The sequence below is a fragment of the Epinephelus moara genome, chromosome 19, assembly GCF_006386435.1.
Source record: "Epinephelus moara isolate mb chromosome 19, YSFRI_EMoa_1.0, whole genome shotgun sequence".
NCBI classification, from domain to species: Eukaryota; Metazoa; Chordata; class Actinopteri; order Perciformes; family Serranidae; genus Epinephelus; species Epinephelus moara.
In genome coordinates this window covers 41,515,967-41,529,140 of record NC_065524.1, presented here as the reverse complement: position 1 = coordinate 41,529,140, position 13,174 = coordinate 41,515,967, and the positions used below count along the sequence as shown (strand labels likewise).

General features: G+C 46.4%; 1 protein-coding gene across 1 annotated transcript in view; it reads left to right on the top strand.

Moving 5' to 3' along the window:
• Positions 1 to 12,542, top strand: part of ubr2 (ubiquitin protein ligase E3 component n-recognin 2) — a 64,096-nt gene extending 51,554 nt beyond the window's left edge. The window contains exons 28-45 of the mRNA XM_050070566.1: positions 1,265 to 1,302; positions 2,901 to 3,109; positions 3,200 to 3,293; positions 3,387 to 3,548; positions 4,358 to 4,446; positions 4,563 to 4,623; positions 4,715 to 4,863; positions 5,531 to 5,586; positions 5,865 to 5,961; positions 6,039 to 6,106; positions 8,201 to 8,339; positions 8,791 to 8,878; positions 9,059 to 9,189; positions 9,393 to 9,501; positions 10,006 to 10,140; positions 11,168 to 11,338; positions 11,434 to 11,535; positions 11,619 to 12,542. Coding sequence (XP_049926523.1) covers positions 1,265 to 1,302; positions 2,901 to 3,109; positions 3,200 to 3,293; positions 3,387 to 3,548; positions 4,358 to 4,446; positions 4,563 to 4,623; positions 4,715 to 4,863; positions 5,531 to 5,586; positions 5,865 to 5,961; positions 6,039 to 6,106; positions 8,201 to 8,339; positions 8,791 to 8,878; positions 9,059 to 9,189; positions 9,393 to 9,501; positions 10,006 to 10,140; positions 11,168 to 11,338; positions 11,434 to 11,535; positions 11,619 to 11,760 — 2,040 coding nt within the window. The 3' untranslated portion in view covers positions 11,761 to 12,542. The remainder of the gene's footprint in view (positions 1 to 1,264; positions 1,303 to 2,900; positions 3,110 to 3,199; positions 3,294 to 3,386; positions 3,549 to 4,357; positions 4,447 to 4,562; positions 4,624 to 4,714; positions 4,864 to 5,530; positions 5,587 to 5,864; positions 5,962 to 6,038; positions 6,107 to 8,200; positions 8,340 to 8,790; positions 8,879 to 9,058; positions 9,190 to 9,392; positions 9,502 to 10,005; positions 10,141 to 11,167; positions 11,339 to 11,433; positions 11,536 to 11,618) is intronic.
• Positions 12,543 to 13,174: the final 632 nt, after the last annotated feature.

The window sequence follows — 13,174 nt, the reverse complement described above, 5'->3', positions numbered from 1 at the left end:
GAAGCTCAGAGGGGATAGAGCCTTTTCTGTGGCGGCCCCCAGATTGTGGAATGATTTACCTGTCCACATTAGACTGGCCCCCTCACTGTCCGTTTTTAAAACCAGTCTTAAAACCCATTTTTACTCCTTGGCTTTTAACCCAGCATGAGACTCTGCTCTTGTTTTACTGTTTTATTATTTTTATTGTTTGTCTTATGTTTTTATTTTTGTACAGCACTTTGTTTCAGCTGTGGTTGTTTTTAAAGTGCTCTATAAATAAAGTTGAGTTGAGTTGAGTTGAGTGGATACACCTGTATACACCTGTACACACCTGTATACACCTGTATACACCTGTACACACCTGTATACGCCTTTATACACCTGTACACACCTGTATACGCCTTTATACACCTGTACACACCTGTATATGCCTTTATACATCTGTATACACCTGGATACACCTTTATACATCTGGACACTCCTGTATACGCCTTTTATACACCTGTATACACGTCTATACACCTTTCTACACCTGGACACACCTGTATACACCTTAATACACCTGGACACACCTGTATACACCTGTATACACCTGGGCACACGTGTATACACCTGGACACACCTGTATACACCTATATACACCTGTATATACCTGTATACATCTCTATATACCTGTACATACCTGTATGTGCCTGTATATACATACCTGGACTAGGGTTGTCATGAGAACCAATACTTCGGTACCAAGCCAATGCCAACACGAAAAAATACATTGGCACCTGTTTTTTGTTTTTTTTTTCCCGGTACCGGAAGTACCGGATACAACTTTGCCCTCATCGGGCCGTGTCGATTCCTGTCGGAACTGACAGGGGCAGTATACGCGCATCAGTCTTTTCAGAGGATGTGTGCCGAAGAACGCCTGTTCTCTATCGTCTTTTGCTAGAAAAAATGGCTTCTACAAGTGCTAGAGCTTAGATCGGGCCCAAAAAATCCAGCCCAGCCCAACCCCACCCGAGCCCGTGCATGTTCTGTCCAAGCCCGGCCCAGCCCTTTAACTGTAATTATGAGCCCGAGCCCGTTTTAAACCCTTTTTTAAGGATACGAATGTGGACATTGAAGGCTGACTCTCGTCTTTCTTTCCATTGCAAGCCTTCGTCATGTGCCTCTTAAGTGTCGAGGTCCCCGTCTTTTTGTTGTCATATACCAGCATCACGCTGCACTTGGTACACTCGATGAAGCCGACACACACTTTGTCACTGTCGATCACTCAAATGTGTGCGGCCAGTGGCGCCATCAAGGGGGGGCCACGGCCCCAACCCCCAGGTGTGATAAGTAGTTGGTTCCATAGCCTAGGCCTATTATGAGGAGCCCGACCCGTCCAATCCCGAGGATAGTTGTGGGAAATTACGGTCGGGTTGGGTCTGGGTTGGGTTCAGGCTCAGGCAGAGAATCTAAGCTCTAACAAGTGCTGCTGGAGCCACAACACCTCGGCTTGTCGAAAAGTCAGGTAGTAGGAGTCGTGTGTGGAGATAATTTGTATTTGAGGCAGATGAAAGCGGATTAATTATAAACTCGCAAAAAACCGTGTACAAACGGTGCCTCCTAAGTTTCCAGACCAAAGGAGGAAACTCTTCAAACCTGGCTAAACACTTAAAAGTCACACCTGTTCTCTATGGATTTTCTCCGCAACCGTTCGTCATAACGAGAAGCCACGTATCACGTGAAATAGGGGAACCGCAGCTTTCTGACAAGACCAAGCACTTGTCAGTAGTCCAGTGTTTTCACAACGAAAAGAAATGATGAAGTTACACTAAAATGATGTATAACAGAGCTTTCATACAGCTTTGCACACACATTACTCTTGGATGGATTACTCGCGAATGCAGGCTCGCACAGAAATGCCACGCATATCACATGAAAGCGCAGGACCAGAGCTTTCCAGTGATACCACACACATCGTTGTGCTGTCATCTCATCATGCTATAAATACAGATAAATTGTCAACAAAATAAAAACCTGACAAATTTCTTAACTATCCATTATACAGATCTTGTTATCAGTCACTTCATATAGTGAGGAATAATATTATTACTATTTTTCTATGATCTTAGATGTAAATATTGCATGTTTCTTTCAGATAAAACACATTTTTGACTTGTGAATGAGTCAATGGAATTTCTTGCATTAATGAAAAAATACTGGCAATCATGTCCGCCTGGCACAAACCACATGTTTTGGACAGCTGTGTAGTGACAGAATGTCCCACCATCATGGTTCTTATATTGCCAGATTCCAGAGAGTCTCCCCTCTTCATATATGGCAGAATATGTCATTTTCCAACTTGCTATGGTGAGATACATGTAAAAATGTAAGAATTTAGTAACACGGATTTGTTTTTTTCATTGCTATAAAAATTAATATAAAATACAGGCACATAGAAGGACATGGAATGGCAAATCTGAATAGTCCAGATTGTCCTGAAAAAAAACAAGATATAGCATGTGTATGTAGCCTTTATAATGACTGTGATATGAGCTTAAAAGTAAAGGCAGTACCCCAAAAAAGGCCTAGGGCCCATAGGGTTAAAGAATTCAAGGTGAGTGAGTTTGAATTTCTGTGTTTTGATTTTTATCGTGGTATCGAATGACTATCGAGAATCGTGGAAATTCACTGGTATTGGTATCGACTTCTGAAATTCTGGTATCGTGACAAGCCTAACCTGGACACACTTGGATACACCTTTATATACCTGTACATATCTGTATGTACCTGTATATACATACCTGAATACACTTGGATACACCTGGATACACCTGCATACAGCCGTGCACACAGATGTTGTGTAGACACACAGGTGATGAAGGTTTCTCGTCTCATCCAAGAATATTAAAATGATGTCTTCTTCTGCCCCCCCCTCCCAGTCCTCCCAGTTCAGACTCCACCTGTATCTCACAGGTGTGTGTTGGTCCCAGGAGGGTGGGCAGAGCTGAGCGCCGGCAGCTGGTGACCTGCATCCTGTGTCAGGAGGAACAGGAGGTCAGAGGTCATGGCAGAGCCATGGTGCTGGCAGCATTCGTCCAGAGGTCCACAGTTCTGTCCAAAAACCGCCGCCGCAACCTCCCTGACCCAGGTGGGCGGGGCCTCAGTATGACATCAGTAGGACAGCAGCCAATTAGTGTTAACCAGTGTTGATTGACAGATGTGTGACTGTGTGTTTCAGAGCATCACAACCCACTGTTCATGCACCCTGACCTGTCTCTGGGGATCCACACCGCCAGCTGTGGACACATCATGCACGCCACCTGTTGGCAGAGGTGAGAATCTGCCGCCACACACGGGACTGACAACACGCCATCATTCAGAGGGCGAACATCAAACAGGAAATACTCACCTGTCTGTGTGTTCAGGTACTTTGAGGCAGTGCAGCTGAAAGAGCAGAGACGACAGCAGCGTCTGCGAGGTCACACCAGCTACGACGTGGAGAACGGCGAGTTCCTGTGTCCACTGTGCGAGTGTCTGAGCAACACTGTGATCCCCTTGCTGCCACACACACACTCACCTGACCACAGGTACACACTCACCTGACCACAGGTACACACTCCGGACCTCAAGTACACACTCACCTGACCACAGGTACACACTCCGGACCTCAGGTATACACTCACCTGACCACATGTACACACTCACCTGACCACAGGTACACACTCACCTGACCTAGGTACACACTCACCTGACCACAGGTACACACTCACCTGACCTAGGTACACACTCACCTGACCACAGGTACACACTCCGGACCTCAGGTACACACTCACCTGACCACATGTACACACTCACCTGACCACAGGTACACACTCACCTGACCTCAGGTACACACTCACCTGACCTCAGGTACACACTCACCTGACCACAGGTACACACTTCGGACCACAGGTACACACTCACCTGACCACAGGTACACACTCCGGACCTCAGGTACACACTCACCTGACCACAGGTACACACTCACCTGACCGCAGGTACACATTCACCTGACCACAGGTACACACTCACCTGACCACATGTACGCACTCACCTGACCACAGGTACACATTCACCTGACCACAGGTACACACTCCGGACCTCAAGTACACACTCACCTGACCACAGGTACACACTCCAGACCTCAGGTACACACTCACCTGACCACATGTACACACTCACCTGACCACAGGTACACACTCACCTGACCACAGGTACACACTCACTTGACCACAGGTACACACTCACCTGACCTCATGTACACACTCACCTGACCACTGGTACACACTCACCTGACCACATGTACACACTCACCTGACCACAGGTACACACTCACCTGAGTATCTTTTTCTCTCAGTGTCGATCATCCCAGTTTGGAGGCGTGGCTTAAAACGACCAATCAGCAGATAGCAGCACTACACTTTGCCCACAGGAAGCAGTGTGACGGTCAGTTACCTGTCAGTCATTAAGAGGGGCGGACTCATATGATCCAGGTCTGTGTGTGTGTAACTGTGTGTGTGTGCGTGTGTGTGTGTGTGTGTGTGTGTGTGTGTGTATTTCAGGTGTAGCAGAGGGGGCGGAGCCTGCTGTACCTGAAGGATTCAGAGTCAACTTCTCTCCACAGTGAGTCAGCACTTGTTTGTACTTCTGTTGTTCCTCTGTATGTCTTTCAGGACATGATGTCAGCAGGTGATGATGTCACTGTTTCCCTCAGGAACCCGTTCTCCAGCAGCGTCAGTGAGATGATCACCACGTTCAGCATGTCCACGTACAAGGTGGGACTGAAGGTGAACCCCAACGAGCAGGACGCCAGAGTCCCGGTGCTGAGCTGGTCCACCTGCGCCTACACCATCCAGAGTATAGGTACACACACACCTGAGAGGTCATAAGGTACACACACACCTGAGAGGTCAGAGGTACACACACACCTGAGAGGTCATAAGGTACACACACACACCTGAGAGGTCATAAGCTACACACACCTGAGAGGTCAGAGGTACACACACACCTGAGAGGTCATAAAGTACACACACACACCTGAGAGGTCATAAGGTACACACACACACCTGAGAGGTCATAAGCTACACACACACCTGAGAGGTCAGAGGTACACACACACCTGAGAGGTCATAAGGTACACACACACACCTGAGAGGTCATAAGGTACACACACACACACCTGAGAGGTCATAAGGTACACACACACACCTGAGGGGTCAGAGGTACACACACACACACCTGAGAGGTCAGAGGTACACACACACCTGTGAAGTCAGAGGTACACACACACACACACACACACACACACACCTGAGAGGTCAGAGGTACACACTCACACACCTGAGAGGTCAGAAGTACACACACACCTGAGAGGTAACAGGCACACACACACACACACACAAACACCTGAGGGGTCAGAGGTACTCACACACACACCTGAGGGGTCAGAGGTACACACACACCTGACGGGTCAGAGGTATACACACACCTGACGGGTCAAAGGTCATGCTGACTGTGTGTTTCTTTGCAGAGCGCCTCCTGATGGACGAGGAGAAGCCATTGTTTGGAAGTTTACCTTGCAGACAGGTAACACACTCAGTCTGTACGGGCTGTCTGATTGGACAGGAGGGGTTGGGTGGGGGGCTTCAGAGGTTGAGCTGATCAATAATCAATCACAGTAAACAGGAAGTCAGCAGGTTGTGTCTCAGGTGGAGGTGTGTCACAGGCTGATCAGAAACAGGAAGTCCTGTCATTCTGTTCACCTCAGGTACATCCTGACTGACACTATGTCAATATGAAGACATCAACTGTGTGTGTGTGTGTGTGTGTGTGTGTGTGTGTGTGTGTGTGTGTGTGTGTTTCAGGACGACTGTCTGAGCTCACTGACCAGGTTCAGTTCTTCCTGTTGGACTGCTGCTCCACTGACAACTGTTCATACACACTTCATCAGGCTGCTCGCAGGTAATACACACACATACATGCATACACATACAGGTTAACAGTTGTATATGTTTGTAACATGGGTGTGTTGGTTGTAGCCCTGGTTCCAGACTCTCAGGTAGAAGACACCGTCTGTATCCTCGACATCGACATGTTTCACCTGCTGGTGAGTTTAATCACTACATATTCTCCCAGTATAAGTCCAGCTAACTCTCAGTATGAGTCCAGTTAACTCCCAGTATGAGTCCAGTTGACTCTCAGTATAAGTCCAGTTAACTCTCAGTATGAGTCCAGTTAACTCTTGGTATGAGTCCACTTAGCTCCCAATATAAGCCCAGTTAACTCCCAGTATATAAGTCCAGTTAACTCTCAGTAATCATCCAGTTAACTCTCACTATGAGTCCAGTTAACTCTTGGTATGACTCCAGTTAGCTCCCAATATAAGCCCAGTTAACTCCCAGTATGAGTCCAGTTAACTCGCGGTATGAGTCCAGTTATCTCTCAGTATGAGTCCAGTTAACTCTTCGTATGAGTCCAGTTAGCTCCCAATATAAGCCCAGTTAACTCCCAGTATTAGTCCAGTTAACTCCCAGTATGAGTCCAGTTAACTCTTGGTGTAAGTCCAGTTAGCTCCCATTATGAGCCCAGTTAACTCTTGTTATGAGTCCAGTTAACTCTTGGTATAAGTCCAGTTAGCTCCCAATATAAGCCCAGTTAACTCCCAGTATAAGTCCAGTTAACTCTCAGTATAAATCCAGTTGACTGTCAGTATAAGTCCAGTTGACTCTCAGTGTAAGTCCAGTTAACTCTCAGTATGAGTCCAGTTAACTCTCAGTATAAGTCCAATTAACTCTCAGTATAAATCCAGTTGACTGTCAGTATAAGTCCAGTTAACTCTCAGTATAAATCCAGTTGACTGTCAGTATGAGTCCAGTTAACTCTCAGTATAAATCCGGTTAACGCTCAGTATGAGTCCAGTTGACTCTCAGTATGAGTCCAGTTAACTCTCAGTATGAATCCAGTTGATTCTCAGTATGAGTCCAGTTAACTCTCAGTATAAATCCAGTTGACTGTGAGTATAAGTCCAATTAACTCTCAGTATAAATCCAGTTAACGCTCAGTATGAGTCCAGTTAACTCTCAGTATGAGTCCAGTTAACTCTCAGTATAAGTCCAGTTAACTCTCAGTATGAATCCAGTTGACTGTCAGTATAATTCCAGTTAACTCTCAGTATAAATCCAGTTGACTCTCAGTATGAGTCCAGTTCACTCTCAGTATAAATCCAGTTAACGCTCAGTATTAGTCCAGTTGACTCTCAGTATGAGTCCAGTTAACTCTCAGTATAAGTCCAGTTAACTGTCAGTATAAGTCCAGTTAACTCAGTATGAGTCCAGTTAACTCTCAGTATGAGTCTAGTTAACTCTCAGTAATAATCCAGTTAACTCTCAGTATAAGTCCAGTTAACTCTTGGTATGAGTCCAGTTAGCTCCCAATATAAGACCAGTGAACTCTTGGTATGAGTCCAGTTAACTCTCAGTATGAGTACAGTTAACTCTCAGTATGAGTCCACTTAACTCCCAGTATAAGTCCAGTTAATTCTCGTCACGAGTCCAGTTAACTCCCAATATGAGTCCAGTTAATTCTCAGTATGAGTCCAGTTAACTCTCAGTATAAGTCCAGTTAACTCCCAGTATGAGTCCAGTTAATTCTCAGTATGAGTCCAGTTAACTCTCAGTATAAGTCCAGTTAACTCTCAGTTTGAGTCCAGTTAACTCCCAGTATAAGTCCAGTTAACTCTCAGTATGAGTCCAGTTAACTCTCAGTGTAAGTCCAGTTAACTCTCAGTGTAAGTCCAGTTAACTCCCAGTATGAGTCCAGTTAACTCTCAGTATGAGTCCAGTTAACTCTCAGTATAAGTCCAGTTAACTCTCAGTGTAAGTCCAGTTAACTCCCAGTATGAGTCCAGTTAACTCCCAGTATGAGTCCAGTTAACTCCCAGTATGAGTCCAGTTAACTCTCAGTGTAAGTCCAGTTAACTCCCAGTATGAGTCCAGTTAACTCCCAGTATGAGTCCAGTTAACTCCCAGTATGAGTCCAGTTAACTCTCAGTGTAAGTCCAGTTAACTCCCAGTATGAGTCCAGTTAACTCTCAGTGTAAGTCCAGTTAACTCCCAGTATGAGTCCAGTTAACTCTCAGTATGAGTCCAGTTAACTCTCAGTATAAGTCTAGTTAACTCTGGGTGTCCTCGTATCCCTGCAGGTTTACAGTGTGTTGTCGTACAACTCAGTTAACAGTCTGGACCAATCAGGACAGAGAGTGGTAGACTCCGCCCACCTCCACCTGCTTCACCTTGTGACTGTGGCTCACCTGGTTCAGATCCTGCTCACCTCCACCACAGGTGACTCTCTCACGCACACACACACACACACACACACACACACTGCAGGTACTTTTTGGGTTTCTCACCTGTCTGCCTGTCACCTGTCTTTCTGTCCCTCACCTGTCTGTCTGTCTGTCTGTGTCTCACCCGTCTGTCTCACCTTTGTTTCCCTCACCTGTCTGCCTGTGTCTCACCTGTCTGTCTTTCTGTCTGTCTGTCTGTCTGTCTGTGTCTCACCTGTCTGTCTTTCTGTCTGTCTCTCTGTCTGTCTGTCTGTGTCTCACCTGTTTGTCTGTCTGTGTCTCACCTGTCTGTCTGTCTGTGTCTCACCTGTCTGTCTGTCTGTCTGTGTCTCACCTGTTTGTCTGTCTGTGTCTCACCTGTCTGTCTGTCTGTGTCTCACCTGTTTGTCTGTCTGTCTGACTGTCTCTCACCTGTCTGTCTTTCTCACCTGTGTGTGTGTCTCCAGAGGAGGTCTGTATGGATCAGGACAGTGGGGGATCAGAGGAGGAGCTCACCTGTCATCTGTATGACACACTGAGGACACACCTGGGCAGGTAAACATGTAAACAAATACAAACACATCAGTAAATTAAGAAACATTAATATTTATATGTTAAAACAAGTGAAATCAGGAAATTCAGGAACATATTTTATTATTTATTATTATTGATATGTTTGTTTATCACGCAGTAATCTGATTACTCTGTGTGCGTGTGTGTGTGTGTGTTTGTCAGTGTATTACCTGAGGTGACATCAGGCTGGCAGCTGGTTCGTTGTGTTAAATCTGGCGTCCTGCCGTTCCTCCGAGCCGCCGCCCTCTTCTTCCACTACTTGAACTCTACAGCGCCCCCTGCTGACCTGCTGGGTAACTGCTACACACAAACAACAAGACAAAACAACAACAGGACAAAACAATAACAATGGGGTCGGAGGGGGGTACTCTTCATCACACAGGTGTTTATGTGTCAGAAGATCAGAGCGTCTGCAGGGGGCGGAGTCAGAGAAGCTGATGGTTTCATGATGTCACTGTGTGTGTGTGTGTGTGTGTGTGTGTGTGTGTGTGTGTAGTTACAGGTCCTGGTCAGTGGGAGGCGCTGCTCAGCTACCTCAGTCTGCCCTCCAACCTGCTGCAACTTTACCACAGTCAACACACACTGCTGGAGCCGCTCATACACAGGTAACACACACACACACACACACACACACACACACACACTGCTGGAGCCGTTCATACATAGGTAACACACACACACACACAAACACACACACTGCTGGAGGCGCTCATACACAGGTAAGACACACACACACACACACTGCTGGAGCCGTTCATACATAGGTAACACACACACACACACAAACACACACACTGCTTTAGGCGCTCATACACAGGTAAGACACACACACACACACACACAGATAGAGGAAGTGGTGAAGATCAATCAGGAACCCTCGCCTTCAGGTGTTCCTGTAAATATGACATCAGATCTGACCTCTGCTGATCGTTATGTGTCGGAGCATTATGTCATCATCTCATGGTGTCATCAGATAACAACCAATCAGAGCAGGTTTATGGGGCTTTTATTTTGACATGTTATCAGACAGGAAGTGACACAATCACAATCAGGTGTGACTGTTTCAGGTGACTCTAACTCCTCACCTGTGCTCTGTGTGTGTGTTACAGGTGGTGCTGTCATCCAGGTGTGAGACAGACGCTGCAGGGAGGCGGAGTCATCGTCAGGTTCCCCAGAGAGTCCAACCGACTGATCGACCTGCCAGAGGACTACAGCATCCTGATAAACCAGGCGTCCAGCTTCACGTCAGTACACACCCTGTACACACACACAGATATACATATGTATATATTAGTGCTGCACGATTAATCTAATCGCAATCATGATGTCAGGCTGTGCAATGACATAACCACACCAAAGGCTGCGATTTGTGATTTAATGTAAATAACTGTCAACGTGTGTGCCTGTGAACATCACTGCCTCTCCTGTAGTGTGTGGAGTTTGTTGACATCACGCCCACAAGTTATCCTAGTGTGTGTGCAGCACGTATGGTCAGGTGACCAGCCGGCGTGCAGCAGTGACCAACACAGACGCTGAAGAAGAGCATGAGCACGACCATGAACAGGCTGAGTTGGTGGCAAAAAAAACGCAGCGTCTATTACATGGTGATACTTTGGATTCTGGTACGGCGACGTTGAACAGAAAGACGTGCCGTGTAAAAGTTTAAAAGTTAAAGTCGCCACGTCCCGCGGCAACACGACCAATCTATATCAGCGCTTGAGACAGCACAGAGAGAAGTAGGAAGAGTGCATGTGAGAGAAAGACGAGCCGTGTAACGTTAAAGACAAAGAGACAACTGAAAGACACCAGAGCCTCATAAAACAACATCCAAATCACTCTACATTCACTGAATGTAGAGTCTGTATATAGAGACGACGGCCCACTTGACATGCTGCTGTGTTTGTCATTTACGTGACAATGCCTGAACGCAACACAGGCTCGCTCCGCTGTGTGTACAGTGTCGTGCTGCGCTGCTGTGTGAGCAGCATGTTTGACTGTGCTCAGTCTGTTGATGGTCACTGACACACTGTCCATAACAATAACTCTGTCAGGTCAGTGCCCCCTGATATAATGTAGGGAAACACTGAATCAAGCAACAAGACTCATGATACCATTTATTTATTTACATTGTAATCACAGTCGCAAATCGCGATATCGTCCACTCAAATCACAATCGCACATTTTTATCAAATCGTGCAGCACTAGTACATATATGTATCTGTGTGTGTGTATATGTTTACATGATGATGTCACCTGTTGTCGCCTATGCAGGTGTCCCCGGTCAGGTGGAGATAAGTCTCAGGCCCCCACCCTGTGTCTGGTGTGCGGCTCCATGTTGTGTTCTCAGAGTTACTGCTGTCAGACGGAGGTGGAGGGCGAGGACGTCGGAGCCTGCACCGCTCACACCTTCACCTGTGGAGCAGGCCTCGGCCTCTTCCTCAGGTAACACACACCTAATCGTACCTATGACAGCACTGAGACTGTGGGCCATCCTCTGACCCGTCACTTTCTGTTTGTGTTTGTTTGTTTGTGAGCAGGGTCAGAGAGAGTCAGGTGTTGTTTGTGGCAGGTAAAACTAAGGGCTGCTTTTATCCTCCGCCGTACCTGGACGACTACGGAGAGACCGACCAGGGCCTTAAGTAAGCCCCGCCCACACACACCCCACCTGTCACCTCTCTGTCTGTCTGTTTTTTTATTTGTTTGTATATTTGTGTTCCTGCAGGCGGGGGAACCCCCTCCACCTGTGTCTGGAGCGTTACAGGAAGATCGAGCGTCTGTGGCGTCAGCACGGTGTCGCTGAGGTCATCGGTCACGCTCAGGAGGCCAATCAGACGCTGGTCGCCATCGACTGGCAGCACCTGTGATGTTCGATTGGCTCGCTCCTTTTTTGCCCCGCCCCTTTTTTCAATAAAGATCCTTCCTCTCAACCAATCAGCTTCCTGCAGCCCAGCGCTGAGCTCCAATCAGCTTTCAGGGATTTTTTCAGCTCCTGACCTTTGACCTTTGACCTTTGACCCTGTCCATGTTTCACTCCACCAGTCAGTCAGTTACATGATGGGAAAAACTGGGGTGTATGTCACCAACAACCAGCCAATCACAGAGCTGCAGCCAAGGCTGATGGGTAGTGTAGTGTTCAGAGACTCTTTTCTTTGGTCCTCAGTTGGTTTCCATGGTGAAAGATGTTTGACAGATGATTTTGATCGCATCGATGACATCACAGTGGGAGTAGTGATCGGTGTAAAAACATATCAGCTGCGTATCGACGAGGAAGAGACGTCACGTCATGTTTTAGTTTTGTTGTTTTGTTGTTTTTATTTACAGGGCTTTGTGGTTGGTGGGTTTGTTCTGGAGGAGCGGTGTGTGATGTCACTTCCTGTTAGGATGAGTTGTTTTTTATGAGTTTGTCCAGAGTCAAGCAGTGAACAGAAACATCTCCTTCATTTATTTATTTATTTATTTATTAGTTTATCTGAATCTGATTTTCTTTTTTTTTTCTTTCTTTTTTTTTGGGTATAAACAAACGAACGTGTCGGCAGCATGTCGCCGCCATCGTGATTGCCGCTGTGTTAATATGTGAATTCTTGTATAAACCGTACATGTATGATATTGTATATGAACAACAAAACCAATAAAAACTTTAAAAGCACTTCCTGCTTGTGTTCGCTCTATTAATGATGTTACACTCTGATTTCTGATGACATGTTTCATCAGGACACCATGTGACAGCTGCATTCATGGAGTCAGTGTTCGGACTATTTCTCTACAGTCCAGATCAGACTGGAGATTAAATGACAAGTAAAAAAAAGGAAGCTGCTGTCAGAGCTGCGTGTTGACAGGAAGTGACCACCATGAGACGGCGCATCATCTCTAGTCAACAACTCTCTGTACTTCTGATCTGTAACGTTGACAGGAAGTGACCACCATGAGACGGTGTATCATCTCTAGTCAACAACTCTCTGTACTAATGATCTGTAACGTTGACAGGAAGTGACCACCATGAGACGGTGTATCATCTCTAGTCAACAACTCTCTGCGCTTCTGATCTGTAACGTTGGCAGGAAGTGACCACCATGAGACGGCGCATCATCTCTAGTCAATCAATCAATCAATTTTATTTATAAAGCCCAATATCACAAATCACAATTTGCCTCACAGGGCTTTACAGCATACGACATCCCTCTGTCCTTATGACCCTCGCAGCTGATCAGGAAAAACTCCCCAAAAAAACCCCTTTAACGGGGAAAAAAATTGGTAGAAACCTCAGGAAGAGCAACTGAG